Genomic DNA, 17,378 nt, shown 5'->3' on the forward strand with positions numbered 1-17,378 from the left:
TCACGCGCTAAGAAAGAGATAACTGTAGGGAGCAAAATGTGACTTCAGTTTTCCCTTAGAACTGTGGGAAGGGGAGAAAAGAAAAAGGCCCTGGATTGTCTGATAATTGTGCAGAAAGCAGCATTGCACCCACATTTTCAGAAAGCCACAAGAGTGTGTGGGTTCTCTGTTTTTGGAACAAGAGCACAGTGAAAGCAAGCTTGTTTACTTTAGACACTGTACAAAGACTTTTTTTTTTAATAAATGCTTTAAAGGATGCCTCCTCTCTGAGGAGTTAGCAGAAAATAAAAGGCAGATTTATATGTCTAATCTATGCAAATATCTACTCTACAGGGCATCACAAAGACTGCTTTATATCAGACAGTATGCAGATCCCAGGTGCTTTAAATATGCCAAAAGCATGCGCAGCACCTCCATCTGCGATGGCTGCTCACTGAGAACAGCTGGATGACTAAAAAGAGGTTGTCTAAGTAGCCTTCCATGAAAAATGCTTCTTGCTAACGTGCCAATCCCCATACTCCCACCCAAATTACTCCTGCTGTAACTGCCATTGAGTCTGAAGAGGGGGTTTTTTTTGTTGCTGTTGTTATTATTTGTTTTGTTTTTTTAAATTCTGTTTATCACAAATTTTTCTAGAAATTTTCAAATTGTATAAATAGTAACATGGTGAAAATTCCTTTAGGAGTTATCATGGAGTTTTAATTAATCTGTAAAAAGGGAAAACATCTGTGGGACTGGGGACCAGCAGAATGCCATGACCAGTGGCCAGGGAGATGCTGGAGTCACCGAGAGCTTGGAACAGACAGGATTAAGATCAGGGAACATATACAGATGGGAGTCTCAATTCAAGAGAAAAGAAACTGGGTAGAAAGGGTAGTAAAATAAGAGTTCTAGAGGGTAGGAAATAGCCTTCCTACAAGAAGGAAAGCTTAATACCAAGAGTATAATGCTACTGCACTGAAAGTAAGGCATGACAATAATATTTATGTCATGGCTACTACCAGGAAGAAAAAAAAACAGGTACTCTACAACTGGTGAGTGCTTTCTGTATGCTTCCCTGGGACATCCTTGGAAAGCATCCATCTCAGGTCAGGAAGCATGACCGCCCTGAGTAGGCCCAGCATTTGCATTTAAAACCATGAATTGAACAAGAATGACAATGTCCTGCAGGTGCTTCTTACCTTGTCCCAGTGATTAATTTAATCCAAAGAGGAAAAAAAAAAACTCTACACCATTAATATTTTCATCTTTAAGCAAGTGTCAGTTTTGTAGCACAGAAGGAAAGGACTGCAAGCCAAAGTCAGATCTGACCTACTAAAACAATTAATTGTGCTCCCCAGAGTACTCTTCACATTGTCTTTTCTTGCAGGTCTCAGAGGTTGGCTTCAAAGAGCTTAAGAGCTAAATAGACTGCTCTGGCAGTCTTGTCTTTTCATTTTCTTTACCACAGGCTCTCATATTATCAGAAACACCTCTGATAAATTAACTACAGGCATCCCACAGGAAGACATGGCAGTACTTGTGTTTATAGGACAGGTGCCTGCAGCTCTACAGGTCCTAAATAACCAGTTACATGGCCAGCCCAGGTAACCTGTTCAATCACTCAGAATCAGTCCACAACTTGAAATTATGGGGTCATTTGGGCACAAACTGAAATACATGGCACACCTTCTAAACATAAAGCCCCTTCTTTATTGCGAGGGTGACTGAACAGATTTCCCAGAGTAAGTGTGGAAACGCTCCTTCCGTGAATATATTCCATACCAAATGGGAAATAGCCCTAGAGCAACCTCCTGTAGTTGACCTTACTCTGAGCAGACAATCTCCAGAGACACCTTCCAACCTCAACCACTCAGCAACTGCTGCTTGCATTTCACTTCAGAACATCATCTGACCTTCCCACACCGTGACACCCTGTGAGGGGCAGCACTGACTTGTCACTCCACTGCTATTCCACTCCTCTCCCAGCATGTCCTGTGTGGACAGGTCTCCATCGAGTCTGTCCAGCACTGGGACACAGTGCTCGGGGCAGTGTTACTCACCCTTACTTCTGCCTCCACACTTGGCTTGTCAATACAGGAGGTTACCAGAGAAACCACAAAGAGCTCCTGACCACTACCAACACCTGCAGGTAGTTAAAATCCAGGGGCCTGGAGGCATAATTAGCATTTTCTACTTCCAAAAGTAAGGATAAGATGTAAAGGAGTTGTAATTTTACAAATACTGTCCTGTTGCTACCAGGATTCTTCCTGTTAGTCCCAACCACCAAACAATGGCCAAACACAAAAAGGTTCACATATTGTTTTCAAGAGATCTTTCAGATGATCTTTCAAATGAAATTATTAAGGAACACTACCTCAGAGCCAATGACCAACACCCTAAGCAATGCTCCTCTCAACCAATGGAGCCTAAAAGACTTGCATCATTTTCATTTTTTGCAATGACAGTATGTGAGGCACAGGAGGTTGCAGTCACTGGAAACAGGAAGGAATATTCAATTTTGTGACAAATTTCTCAAAACCAGCTATCAAGTCTATAATCCTACAGAGCAGAGGAACAGTAAACCAGTTCAGGAAATCAACTCCCTAGTTTTTGAATACTTGTGCATTATGTCAGTGTTTGCAGAAGCCTTCTCAGAAGACTTCATCATCTTCAAGGAATATTAATCACCCCTGGAAACCCTGGAGTCTACAATTAACTAAAGGCTTGCTGCTAGAGATGGGTTTCACCTCCAACTCCAAATACAGCCAGGCAAGCTCATGGCTGGAGATGTTCCTACTTAGAGAAGGTTACAAAGGTGACAGGTTCACTGCTGGCAGTACTGTCAGCACCTCTGCATCTTCAGCCTATGGTGGTGGTTGTGTTTTGGGGTCGGGTTTGTTTGCAGTGGTTCTGCAGCCTCCCAGAAAGGGACGAAGTGTCTCATCACAAGTTCTGCATTTCAGACAGATTTGTCATTTGTACCTAAACATGAGTCAAATACATAGGCACTGAGTGGGTGAGTCCAGTGCCTACCTCAACATCACACGTAATCATATCATGATCAAGTCTAATCCTAGAAGCAGCCAGTATCAAAATAAAAACAAATTTTGAATCAATATACCAAGAGGCAAAACAAACCCCCGCTATAAGCCCACATCCATCTGTGCATCTCGTTAAGTTTTAAACTAAGCTTTTCTCTGCCATTTGTTTCAGAAGAATCCTCCAGGTCCCCACATTGCCTCAAATATGAATATACCTATTGCACAGTTGAAGGTTTGCTACCACCACACCATCCACAGTGCAGCAATTCCACTCCACTAAACAAACAAGCAAATCTTAACAGGCTATTCCATATCTGAAATCCTCTAGTAAACTGATGGCTTTGCTACACACCTTTAAAGAAACATAAAAGGCACTTAGAAGACTCTGCAGCTTATGGTATCAATCACTTCAGAAAGAAAAACAATTCAGCAGCCACTCCAATTGAGAGTGCTGTGAAGTTCAATTGTCACTGAATGCTTTGTTATTACCAACCTGGGCAGAATGAGCAAATATACCTCTGCAGGTGAGCTATGAATGAGCAATCAGCACTGCAGGCTGCAGCTTGAAGAAATAATAGCATCCAAGTAGCTACAATGCTTCCTTGCACACACCTAGGCCAGGATTGGGCTGACAAATTGAGCAACACAACATTTCAGACATTCCGTCTGCACGTTAAAATAATTCTGAAGGAAAAGGTACTGAGGCTTCCCTCTCCCAGCACAAACAAAGCAGGAGCACACAGAGACAGACAAGCATCAGTGTTTGGTCTGTTCTCAGAGAAGTTGAAGTTTTATGATGATTTTATCCCACCCTTTGGCAAGAATTCTGCATGCATAGTAGTCAAGGAATTGCTTGACAGCTGCCATTTCAAGACCCAACTTTTTCACATCCTACCAATGCCAACTCTTCAGTTCAGTGTCAAATAAAGATCCTTTAAAATACAAAATCTGCAGTATAAAAAATGGCTTCATGTCTTGCACGCTTTCTAGAATTAAGGTCATTCTTTCTTCACTATTTATATATATTTTCCTAGCTATTATGACCATGTGGTAAATTCCAGGTTTTCAGCAAGAGCAGTTTTTTTTTTCAGGGGCAAGGCTTCTACCACCCTGAAGTCTTCACCCACTTATTCCAGGCTTTACCTTTAGCTGTGCTGATACAACTTTGTCAGACTGGATAAATGAAATAATTTTGATTAAAAAGAAAACAATTCCACCCCTTTTTAGGTGAGGTGGGCTTTTTTCTCCTCACTCTCTTTTTTGTATTATTAAATTTCAATACGGCACAGATATGTATAAACCACACAGTGATGTGGTTTACAAAAATAGCCCCTCAAAACAGTTGTATTGTTACAGCTGCAGCACAGGGTTCTGAATAAAAGAGTAATTCCCACTGAAGTTGTTTGCAAAGGTACGCCCTGATCGTAATTAAAGGACTAATGCCCTCTTAACAGTTTTAATCTTTTTGTGAAGCATAAGGGAAAATCAAGAGTGGGATGAGCAAAACCTGGGGGAAAAAATGCCAAAGTTCACTTTCACCAAAACACACGTAGGCTTAAGAATAATAAACTAAAACTCTATATAGAGTTCCTTTGACTATGGCTTCCTTTTCCCCAGTACAAAGTTACAGAAGAACTACAGTCACCATGGTCCTTTTTAAAATTTATGTCAGATTTTTTACCATATAATTATTACTCCCATTTTTCCCCTGCAGTTGGTCATGCACAAACATTCGGTGAGACAGCTTTTTTTTTTTTTTTTTCCAAGCAGACATAATCAGGTGGTGACTTCTCCTATTTTTCCCATTTGGGCAATAATCAGGAAAGCAAACAACCAGATGATACCTGAGCAAATACTGAATGCCAGAAATAGAGCAACTTTTTCCCGGATGCTCTATCACAGTCCCATTCTCTCCCAGCTCTATCACAATACTGTGAACAGAGGGAAGCACATACCTTGTTACCTCCTGCTGCAGTCGGGAAACACTGGGCACATAGAACATTACCCCAAAGAAAAGCAAAGGCTCATTGGCAAATTTGTCCAGCTGCTTCTTCAGAGGCTTATCCAGTTCAACCCAGCGGTCTTGCTGGCTCTTGCTGAGAAACCAAAGGCCGAAGTAGTGAGTCTAGACAAAGAAATACACGAGTGTCAGTTTACCTTTGCCAGCTAGATTACTCACACAATGTCACAAATGCAAGTAAAAACAGATGGCATTGTGTACATTTTTCCATATGCAAAATCAGAGTAATTTTCTTTTTACTGCCCTTTTTTGTAGGACATTTTGAAGACAAAGACAAATTAATATTGCAATATACTTCACGGAGCACTATCTGCCTCCTACCATCTCTCCCAAATGCATATTGAAGAGCTCTACCTGACATTGTGGCACAGGTGACATAAATGATTTAAAGAAAGTGCCTGAGTCTTTGTTTTCCTAAGGGACATCTGTGCTCTGTGAACAGACAGCAAACACTAAGTCTGAATTAAAGTGCAAAGACTTCATGAGACTTTGGATCAGGCCTACTGCACACAAAGGACAAGCACTCTTCCAACTAGAAAAAAAAGAATGCAAACCCACATGCATATGTCAGAATATCTCTACCAATACCAAAACCATTTGCCCAACACAGAATTGTTTACTCTTCTTATTTTTAATGCACTCACAAGGTTTTATGATAGACAAGTATACACTTAGAATGTCCATATCACACACAAGTTGTTTGCTCTAGGCTCTACAGAAATACCAGGTTGGAAACCTCAGCTGTTTCCTGCCACATGGGTCTGCTGCCGGTGAATTAACACAGAACAATGCGCAGAACTAGACCTACAAAGTGGTAATAAAGCAGCTGACAGAATAGCCAATCCATCAAAAAGAATTTGATTGAAAAGCACTTAAACTTCAAGTACTGTGACTACAGATCTGAAGAAAAAGTGAAAAGCATTGTAGCAGACAAATTGCAGATGTTAAACCTTGCAAAATCCACCATGAACAGCCTGTTTCATGCTGGTAGGGATGTTTCAATAAAAACCATTGCGCACACCATGACTTAGCACTCAACACAAGGACAAGTAATACAATACCAAAAATTTTAAATGTTTACAAATGGCAACAAACCAGCAGGGGAATCACTGCTCCAACCACTTTATAGCTGAGGGCATGCATGAGACAATCATGCAAAACTCTGAATGGGAACACAGGTGTACTTACTTTAGGGTCTCATTACATACATATTTTCAACTTTGGACAACATCCAGGCTAGCATTTAACTAAGGTGATAACTAATTCAACTTGATTCCTCAGTTAAGCCTGACAAACAGCTTGAGCACTGCTCAGTCTGGTACAGTGAGGCAAACTTGTTCTTTTGTAGTATTTCCTCCTAGAAATTAAAGGTATCTTCGATAAATCAATCAATCAATCTAAGGCACAAATAAATCAAGAAGTCAACATCTCCCACAGGATAAACTTCAAACAAAACTAAAAACTCACACATGTCCCTGATATATTTCTACTCTCCCTTGTAATCACCAGTGGATAAAAAGTTATTTCTGATGAGTTCACCATGGTAGTAATTTGATTAAAATGAAGGTGGGAGGGACAGTGGAGGCAAAGTGGAGAAATGGAATTAATGTGAGGGCAGAAAAAAGCAGTGATTTTACCACTCTTAAGGGAAACCCTTTAGCACACTTGGAAATCACTGCAGAGCAGCTCATCCTCAGCAAGAAACAGCATGGAGACACGGAGCTTCCATACTACTTGGAAAAGTAAACATTCAAAACACCTTGAACCCCAATTCAAAGTGTGAAGTACTTGTAAAACATCTGGCAATGAAGAAGATTCAGACTCTGAAGCCTGAAAGAGTTATTCAAGGAATTAAGGTACTGCAATTAAACAGGTGGAATAAGCCAAGTTCCTCCCCTTTGAGTGGGGGCTGGGAGACAGCACAAATTTAGATATGCTACAGTAGAAAGGCTCCTGAAGTACCAAATCCAGAAGTAACTCCAAGGAACAAGAGGTAAATGAAACACAGTGTTGAAGCTTCTAGATTACAGCAGGTACCATGGAGCAAACACCGCAACATGCATTTTGCACAACTAAAAGACAAATATTTTCCTGGAAAGCAGCCTAGAGAGGATCAAGCTATTGCAGCTGGAGCACAGGAACTGTGCAGAGCTCAGCTCATGTCACAGATCCATGCATTTTGGAGAGACAACCCACACAGTTACTTGAACATCAGCTCATTATGGATTAGACTCGATGATCCTGATGGTCTCTTCCAACCTAGCGATTCTGTGATTCCTGTTGCCAGCAACTTTACTTCTTGAAAATGTGTTTTTAAAGAACCCACAGTGGAGGACTTCTGTAGCCACTACTGTGCATGACTGAAGAGACCCTGCCCCCTAGGAATATCAGTAATCCCCAAAAAGGAACGGAAGAACGTGGGACTGGAAATGGCTAGAGCATCAAGTTCAGCATGCTACAAGAAGGTGAGTCATGCCATGCTCTCCAGTCCACAAAGCACCCCAAAAACTAGCTGAGGTTATAAAAAAAATTGGGATCTTCTATTTATAAGCAGCTGACTGAAAACTAGGTTGATTCCAAAAGCTGGTCTGTTTGTCCAACTGCACAAAGAGAACCACTGACTTCACCCAGATTTCCATGGAATCCATATGTATGCCTATAGCTGTCAGGCTCTGAAGTAACACATATTACCTTTGAAGTTTTAAAATTTGTCTTACCTTCCACACATAATTTCATATGTGGTACAAGGAAATCAGTTCACACTCCTCCAGGAGCAGGTCCTCTGCTATAGCAGGGAACAAGAACCAGAGAACCTGGGTGCCCTAATGAAAATGTGATTCTCAAAATACAGTGAGTCAGAACACTGGACGTACAAAAACTGCACTGGGAAGTCCTAAAATAGGTGGCATTATAGCTGCATTATAATTCAGAGGGCAACATATTTGTTTTGGACTTGGCCTCAGCTATCCTCCCAAGTCCAGAATTACCCCAGCCTTTATGCTGGGCCAAACAAGTAGAATTGTCAACTTCAGGAGATGGCAGAAAATGACTAAACCAAGCCCAGCTCAGTGTTTGTTAAAGCATCTGGTTAAGCAGCCAACTAAATATTTATCCTTGAGAAAAAGATGGAGTTCCAGCTTCTTCAGGCAAAGAACATTAAGCCCTGCTATCCCAGGGCACTTGAACAGAGGGGAAGGTGCCATTTACAGCGGCCAATTATTCATAGAAGGTCTTTTCTCCAAGCACTGCCTGAACCCCATCTCTGCTTTGCTGGCAAGACAAGTCAAACCAAGCCGCACTTTGAGGGAACCTGGCTGCAAAATCCCAGGTTTCAGTTGTGCCCTAAAGGGGCACCAAAGTAAAGGTCAGAACAGCAGCAAAAGGCTACCTCTGCACAATGGACAGCATCTGCCTGTGGTGCTCAGCTCACCAACCTCCTGCTTTGGTTTGGGGCTTACACGAACACAGTGATGGACATACCATTGTGAAATTTGGCTCACAAGGATAATTTTGGTCGGGAAGAACCTTCTTGCCCTCGCCTCCACTCACAATACATCAGAGCATACCACCTTTAAACATTTTAACATTTTAGAAAGTGAATTAAAAAGAGCAAAAACAAGAAGGAAACATGAAGACTCCCATCAGATTTGTATAGATGACTCTGCTACTTCAAGCAGGTTCTCTTGGTCTGGAAGTGGAATAGAAAAAGGCCATTATATTGGGGAAAAAATAATTTTTATAATCTGTGCACATACATACAAGATTATAAAATGAAGTTTTTGACCTTGTCTTTCCCCTCCTTCCCTCTTCTCATCTTTACCTTTTACATAATGCTGGAATAAGAGCTCATTCTACTGAAACCAGTAACTGTTCAAGTAGAAGACCTGATGCTTTGTCAAGAGCTTTGCTGAAAAGGATAAAACCAGATTTTACAGTAGTTATATGGTTCCACTTTCTACTGACCTATTCCTGAACCCTGAGTCAGTCAGGCAGGGGAGTTGCATTCCCCAGAGATCAAATAGAAAAATGTATAATCCATTAGATACTGTTTTTCAGTCATGTGTGGTATGACTGACAGTCCCTCACAACAAGGCATAATCTCAAAGAGTTTTGCTTTTTAGCAGGAAGGGTTTGACAGTTTTTTGTTTATTTCTAAGAAACTGGATTGGGTGAGACATGGATGCATTCTTAACTTGAAGGTAAAAGTTGTGGTACACCTGGGATTTATTTGAACATAAGACCAAACTGAGGTATTACCTGAGACTGCATGAAGAAGACAAACAGGGTTTTTGCACTCTTTTTTGTTAGCATAGGATTTAATGAAGGTTGGCTTATCCTTACTTCAACATCACAGTTTGCAAATCAGGATTTCTAAGAAAAGGCATGAGCCAGCTGCAGTTTTTGCTGTATTCAGGGAATTTCAAAAGTCTTTCTGATATGAATGCTTGCAAGGATTTTTGCCTCAGTATAATTAACAGGTTTATTTACTCAGCTATCCAGTTGCACAAATCATGTAGAAATTTTGAGTTTTGTGAAAATATTTTTGACCCTTCTGTAGAATTTGTCTGGACAGTGAGTTCAAAAACTATGGTAAACCTAGAGAGGAAAGGGGACAGTCACCAAATTACTTCATTATCCTTACAAACAGTGGCAGGAAGACTACAGGGGCAGAAAAAGAATTTAATTTGGGGTCTGAAAGAAAGAGCAGCACCAGGCACCTCCAAGTTTGCTAGCTCCAATTGTTCCTCATCCAAGAAGCAAAAGAGGATACTCGGAGACCCTCTCAGAGTTGAAAGAGGTAGGTAATTCTCTCCTAAAAAAAAACCCAAAACACCCACTTCTTTCAAAAAATGCTGTACTGTTGAAATCTGAACTTTATAAAACCAGTTCAACGTTGCCAAAACCTTGTTTAGAAAAAAAACGCAGGGAGGGTGATGAAAGAAGGGGAATACGCTCCAACAACATCAAAGCATTCTCTTCTATGTTGTTAAAATAATTTTTTATCTTGAAACACAAACTTTTTGTGCTGACATATTTCTTTTTTGCATGACAGAAATAATTTTGAAAAGTAAAAAACTCCAAACCAATAGAAAACCCCCATAGAACTGAACCCTGACCAAAACAGCTTCCTTTGCTACTCTACTGTCTAATTTCATTTCTCTGGAAAATTTTGGAACTTCAGGCTTTGTTCCAAAGTGGAAACAGAACATGTTCTAAAATCACAAAATACTTTGTGGAAAAGAATACTAAGTCGCTGACAGAGCTGTTGTTTACAAATGCAGGTGGACCTCCAGAGAGAACCAGAAGGTCCCAGTCTTCTGCTGCACCAACTAGATAAGCTCACAAGGAGCATGAGGAGAATCACTTCATTCATTTCACTGCTTTCTGCATTGGAAGGAAAGAGAGAAGTTAGATTCCTTCCTAAGGATACCCTAGGGCATCACCAACAGAAAGAAAAAATAAGGGAAAAATTATTTATTAGTAAATCTTTATCTCTGTAAGTAAAGGGGGGGGCATGATTCTACTAAAATTCATGTTAGAAGACTAAACAAAACCAACCAAACAAACAAAAAAACAAACAAAAACAAAAAACCAACACCCAAGTATGAAAAACACTATGCAATATTCCCTCTGCCTTGCTCCTGTCTGCACATTCTCCAGCCTACTCTGGACACACACAGGAGTGAGATTCTTCTCCCATTCTTTATAATTATTAAAAAAAGAATAATTTTTTCGTTTGTTTGTTTAGTTTTGAGATATTGCAGCTATTTGCATGCTACCTTCCAGCTGCCCCCACTACCATGGGCCAACTGCACAAGACATGGCAAGATTTTTCATTTCCCAGCTGTGCTTACAGAAAGTATCAGCCAGGACAGCCAGATGATAGCACAGCCACTTCCAGGGAATGGTTTTCTTTCCACTTACTATTTGCCAAAGTCTAGAAGAATGCAGGATACACATAGGAGCCCACAGAAGGTAAGAAAAATCAGCCAGTTCATTTGTGCCATGCACATTGCAGAGGTATTTCTATTAAGGATTCAACATTTAAACACTAAAATCTACAGCAAGAAGTAGAAAATAAAGGATTTCAGTCTTGACTAAAGACTGGTTTCTTCAACTTTTCCAGAAGCATTGGGAATGTAAAAGAAGCCTTTCAGGATTTCAGATGTGAAATATTAAACAAAACAAATGGAAGAAAAAAACCCACCGTCCTCCAGCTGTATAGTAACAAGAGTATATTTCTTTTTAGTGACAAGAGTATTTCTATGAAGGGGGATGTTTAAAAGTCTGGAGTCTCCTTCCCACTCGCCTAACTCAGCCATCAGTGCCTGCGAGTCCAGGGCAACATTCAGAAGAAAGTTACTGTAACTTGTCCTTCGGCACGACAGCTCAAAAAGTAACACTCGCGTCTTTCTGAGGAAAGAAACTTCACGCCCGGAGAGCTCTCAAAGCTCCGACGGACGCGCAAAGCCCCGAGTGCCGCTCTGCCATCAGCTTCCACTCACTCGGGGTGTGTTTGTCCAAGCTCCAGCTGCTGATCATATCTGGCCAGCCCTGAGAACAACATGGCTCAAACGCACAGACTGCCTCAGCTAAAAACGTGCCCAGTTATCCAGTGACAGATGGTCTTTCCCGGGCTACCCTTACCTCGCGTAATTCCAGCCTCTGAGCGACAGCTTCCAGGCACTCCTGCCCCGTGCTCTCCACGGACAGGGTGCACTCGATCACGTTGCTGTCCAGCAGACGGATCCTGGTCACAAAGCAGTTCTTGCTCAGCACGTTGTAGCGCCGGGTCCGCCGCAGTTTCAGCCCGAAAGGCATGGCTGGAAGCCGGCAGGGCTGCCCCTTTCCCCGGGCTCTTCCCGCAGCTATCAGCACGCTTGTCCACTCGCCTGGAAGGCTCCTTCAGCTGGCACTACTCTCCTGCACAAACCGAGGTAGCTGTCCATTCCTGGGGCGAGCTCCAAGGGATTCCTGCAAAACACACACAAGTACGGAGGCTGAAGTGTGAAACAAGATGTTCCTAAAGTTCAGCGGGACTCGTTAACTTCTTCAGAAAGAGTCGCATTTAAAAGCATGAAATAGACACCTCCACGCACAGGATTGCCAGGCACTTACTACATATCCCAAATGAATATTTTATACAACAAATCTTCCAAAACACTGATTTGGCGCTGAATTTAAAGCGCGGATTTAATTGCAAAGCCGTTCTTTGAGAGGCTCAGTACAAACAGCAGCTCTACAGGGCGCTCATCCAGAGGTGCTAACTCTCCCATCATTACCCCCACCACAGGGGTCTATAACATAATCTTCGAGTTTTCATGCCCTCGGGCCACCTTTGAAAACTAGTTCAAAAAGCTAAGGAGTAGAGGCATTGAAAAGAGGTGCGATCTTGAAAGAAGAAAGGCTGACTGCAGTACGCAGGAAATGCAGGCACTCAGCACCTCCGAAAAAAATCAAACCTAAAATATGCATGTGAAAAGCAAGAAGCATCCGAGCCATTTCAGAGGAGCGTCCTTTGAGACAACCCCTCGCATTTTGCTGGATTACAGCTCCAAAGCAGTTCTGCATTTCACCTTCTAGGTGGAAGGAGTGACGGCAGGAACGCTGCTGCCAGAGATCAGGGCAACACCGAGCGGGAGCAAGAGAACACATATTCTAGATATTGTCTCTAACTAGTACTCCTAAAATTTATCAGGAATGTATGCAACTGCTGAGCCAAAACACAAAGTAGACAGACGAACTATAGAGATACAGAAGTGATTACATTTAAGAAGTTATGACCCTCACCTGCAAGAACCAGTTCTTTTAAAGCAAAACAAACAAAAAAAGTTTAGTTAAGAGCAGGTTCAAGTTAAACTAAAACAAAGCATTCGCACTGTCATAACCAGCTCTAAAATGCCACTTTCCATGTGGTGAGAGGAATGAAGCAAACGGCAAATCACTTGCTACTAGGTCTTCCTGGTTATGTTTGAATATTCTGGAGCAAAAAGTGGAGGAACACTAAAGGTAGCATTTAAGAGTCCATTTCTCTTAACCAATAGTATTGTAAATGAAAAACTAGATTCCATTTCCTTACTTCTTAAGAGAAGCAAGGGAAGGCACTGCCAGCAGAGTATGCATCATTTGAATGCATCAGCTGAGTGTGACATTTCAAACAGATAGTACATTGCCCACACGTATCCCTTGGCACACAACTGCATGAATCAGTTATTTTCACTTTTTACTGAATGTAGTTGCTATGGAGACTATTAAAAGCTGCCCGATTGACTATAGTGGTTAACATTACACTAGAAAAATAACTATCACATTTTTACGCAAAGTGTATTTTCCAAAGCCAGTATAACTTGACATTTATTAGGGAGTTAGAGCAATACAAACAAAACAAATCAAGAGTGCCCCAAACAAACAGAAAACCACTGGCTAGGTGTGTGACTAGCCTGGTAGTCTACCAGCATCACCAGAGAAATCAGCCTAGGGACTGAGAAGGAGCACTGCTGCTTGACTGAAATGCAAACAAACCTATCAAATTAGCTGCTGTGGTTTAATCTCCCATATTTAGCTTTCATGGGTACAGACATAATGTATTGTTTTCACATAATTGCATGAGAGAACTGTTACACCTTGCATCTCTCTAACATCAGAAGCCATCAAAGACATATAAATACATCCTCCTCACAACAATCTGATGAGTCAGGGACATGTTGCCCAAGACTCACAGAAAAGGAATTGAAACAAACATTCACCAGCTTGTCCAACACTGCTCAGGAGAATGGCTGCAGACCTCTTACTAAACCATGCAGGACAGGCTGCCACTTTAACCCCTGGCCAGCTACTCACCAGCTGCCTTGCTGAACAACCTGTCTGAAACTACTGCCTGAATCTGGAAAGTGGGAAGAATGAAAGGAAATTACAGAGAGGGAAGGGTGTGGGTGACTGCATCTTATCAAGAACAGCATTTCTGTTCAGCCTATGGCTTCAGAGATTATTTTAAATTGGACACATGGAGAGTTTTAGCTAGCCAATTCAATTTCAAAAAAGACTTGTCTTTCATTACTGTTAGCTGCACACATTTCCTTGCAGAGCCAAGGAAACTGTACAGTAATTGTACAGTTAGCAGTAGCCTAAGGATGTTAGTTAAAAAACTCCAAGTGTTTGGCCTTGCTGTCCAGGTACAGCTACAGCTGGACAAGCCTTCCCAGAAGGTGTGGGAAGCTGCTAGTCTGGAATTAACCCAGCAGCTCCTGTGTACCAGAAATGTCAACATGGATTGGACATTAATTGCTCTAAATTATATCATACATTCAGGAAAACAAGGCCAGTATTTCCCTTGCTTTTCAAAAGCAGTAAAGGAACAGGATTTCCTTAATTCTGCTGAGGGCAATCAGCCAGCACCATTTTCTCAAGGTGCAGCTGTACAAATGGGTTAATAGATGCACTTTGTGCAATACGGACTAGGTTACTTGTTCATTTAACTTAAATGAATGAATGCCCAATGACATCTCTCTCACATGAAAGGCCACACTTAAACTAATTTCCAGCTAAAGAATTAAATGGGATGGCAAGACTGGAAACACTTAAAAACAGCTCAGATTGGCCCAGTTTGTAAAAACTATTAATTCTCAAATCAATGCAGGTGTCTGAATTTTCTGTTTACACATATTCTGGATGTCTGACCAACTTCTCACTGGGTTTTCTCTTAAGGTTACTAAGGAAAAATCTCAAATACCAGTCACTTACAGGCACCAAAAAGTAAACTAGGTTCTTCAATGTTCGCATCATCTTAAAAACATCAGGAGCGTTCATTTTACTCATGGTAATTTTGTAGATAACTGAAGAAAAGATGCCATTGAGAGACAGAAATGTTTTGGTCTTCCAAATGAAGGATCTCCTTTCCCCATTTAAAGTTTGCCCGGGAGAAACAATGTCCCTAACAAAGTCATCCCAACTGTGCAGGCATTCACAACACTCCCCTTCTCAAACTCACACTTCCACTTAAAACAAAACCAAACCAGTGAAACTAAAGCAAGCCTATGAACAGCTTACTGGATAACCATGAACTTGTTCTAATGTTAATTAAAGATTTCTACTAAGAGTATTTCAGGTGTGGGAGGGCGACGCATCACCTTTTAAACTGACATTTTCTATTAAGAATTTATTTTTCTGAAGAGAAATTACACTGGGCTTCTTTGGGTACTTTTTATTTTTTCTTTTTTGTGTATCAATTGCTCTTTGCAAATTAAGCTCATTCTAAGAAGTATGCTGAGTTAAACAAGGTTCTTAGTTAGAGTATAAGCTTTGGAATTTAAACATTCTAAGTGGAAATTCCTTGTGTTTGAAGTACATACTCTGTAGGCCTACAAAACACACACAAAATTTTAAAGTTCTTCAACCATTTCTCCTAAAACAGCTACTAACAAAAAAAAAGTATCCTAAATGCAGTTTCATCAGTATGAAGACAAAGATATTGCATACCTTTGTGGATTCCTGGTAAAATTTTATATTCCCCTACTTCATCACACCAAGAAAAAACTGAACAACAGGACAATTCCTTTGCTATCACAGTCATGGGAATCAGACTTTTTATGGTACTTACTTGAAAAAGCCATATGGATAAAGTCAATCACTGTGGAATGGGGAAGACCAAAAATGGGAAAACAGAATAAAGAACGAAAACAAATTTCAAATTTGACACAGAATAGAACTAAACCTTTAATCCACAATCTCATGCAAAGCACAACACAAATTCTCCTAAGAGCCTTCATTAGCAAACAGCTTAAAGAAAACCACATACATCTCAGCTCAAGACACTCTAACCTGTCTCTTTTCAACATGTGACTGAAGAGAAATATCTCTACTTGCCCAGAAACCTTACCAGCACACTGTCTGTGCAAAAGCAGCAGACACAGAGGTATGGATCTCTCCAACAGCATTTGATTCCTCCACAGCACCACTGCATATTGCCAGGGGGGAGAGAAAGAGTCCTTGACCATTCTTGCAAAAAAATCCATCTCTGTACAGAATGGGTTTCCAGAGGCACCATTCCCCCACTGTTCAGTCATGGAATACTGCTGATCATATACCAAAAGGTGGGGGGGGGGGAAAGGCATAACTCATACAACCAAGAATATCTTGGAGGCACAGTGCTGGGGACCAGACAAACATCTTCAAGATGACAGAGCTATAATGGTTTAGGGATGAAAAAGCTGATCCATCAGTGCTACCTATTAGTGGCATTAGCAACTACCCTTCTTCACTGGCCAGTCCTGCATGAAGAACTATGGCATGGAATTGCTTCTGGTTTTTAAGAAAACTTTGTTAATTTTTGCATAGAATGGAAACTCTCCCTATGAATTTAAGTTACCTGGTACAGATAAAAAATTGTGCTTTTCCAAACCAGCAATTTACTTGGGTTTTTTGTTTGTTTTTGTTGTTTTTTCCTGTTGGTTTTGTTTTTGTTTTTTAATGAGACATTACAGTGAAACCAGGTCAAACACCACAACTACACAAAAAGCAAATGAAGTCATATTTTACACATTTTCCAAACCTAAAACTAAAAGAAGCCAGAATTACAAAAAAAAAAAGAATCTTCCGTAGTTCTCCCAAAGTCAGCTGGGGCTGGCAAGATTTTTGTTTGTTAGCAATTTTAAAAGACTGAAGGGAACAAGGGAAGCCAAGCTGCTTGGTGTTTCATGAGGAAGAAGCCATACAGCAGAAGCTGCTTCGTGAGGTGAAGGGCACTGCTCCAGTCAATGGGCATTCTCTCGCTTTCTGAAATTTATTTGAAGGCCAGAAGTGAAGAAAAGCTTATAAATAATTAAGGCAAATATAACTCTCAGGACATTTCCAAGTACGTGACTCTCTCCTCTATTACAGACAACAGGTACAGACTGTACTACATTCAAAGCAGCGTAAAAAAATAATAAATATCATCTGATAGGAAATGCACTTAAAGCAGAAAGCTTCCCTCCACTTCGTTTGCTTTTGTACGTAATTTCTGGAACTTCAGGAAGAGAGCAATTATGTCAAACTGCAGCCTGTATTTACCAACAGCACCTGGCAGCCCTCCAGCACTCCTGGCACTGCAGGAGCAGCAGCACACCTAACAGAAGTATGTAACCCTGGGCTGGGCAGAGACCGCAGCATGGCATGGCAGCTGCAAGTGGTGTGGTGTGCTGGCCTGCAGTTTTAGGGAAGAGTAAAAATAACAACAGTGCATGGGAGATGAGGTCTGACACAATCCATCTCCATCTAGCTGAGTTGTGTCTAGAGGAGGAGATCTCTCTCCCTTGAGTGCTCTCATGGGAGAGTTTCACACAGGTAGACCACAGCAA

The 17,378-nt window shown here is 41.1% G+C and overlaps 1 protein-coding gene across 1 annotated transcript in view; it reads right to left on the reverse strand.

Moving 5' to 3' along the window:
* Positions 1-11,894, reverse strand: part of PTPN14 (protein tyrosine phosphatase non-receptor type 14) — a 65,868-nt gene extending 53,974 nt beyond the window's left edge. The window contains exons 1-2 of the mRNA XM_062489304.1: positions 11,692-11,894; positions 4,979-5,148 (exon numbers count right to left, since the gene is read on the reverse strand). Coding sequence (XP_062345288.1) covers positions 4,979-5,148; positions 11,692-11,865 — 344 coding nt within the window. The 5' untranslated portion in view covers positions 11,866-11,894. The remainder of the gene's footprint in view (positions 1-4,978; positions 5,149-11,691) is intronic.
* Between the last annotated feature and the right edge of the window lie 5,484 nt (positions 11,895-17,378).

The sequence above is a fragment of the Cinclus cinclus genome, chromosome 3, assembly GCF_963662255.1.
Source record: "Cinclus cinclus chromosome 3, bCinCin1.1, whole genome shotgun sequence".
Taxonomy (NCBI): Eukaryota; Metazoa; Chordata; class Aves; order Passeriformes; family Cinclidae; genus Cinclus; species Cinclus cinclus.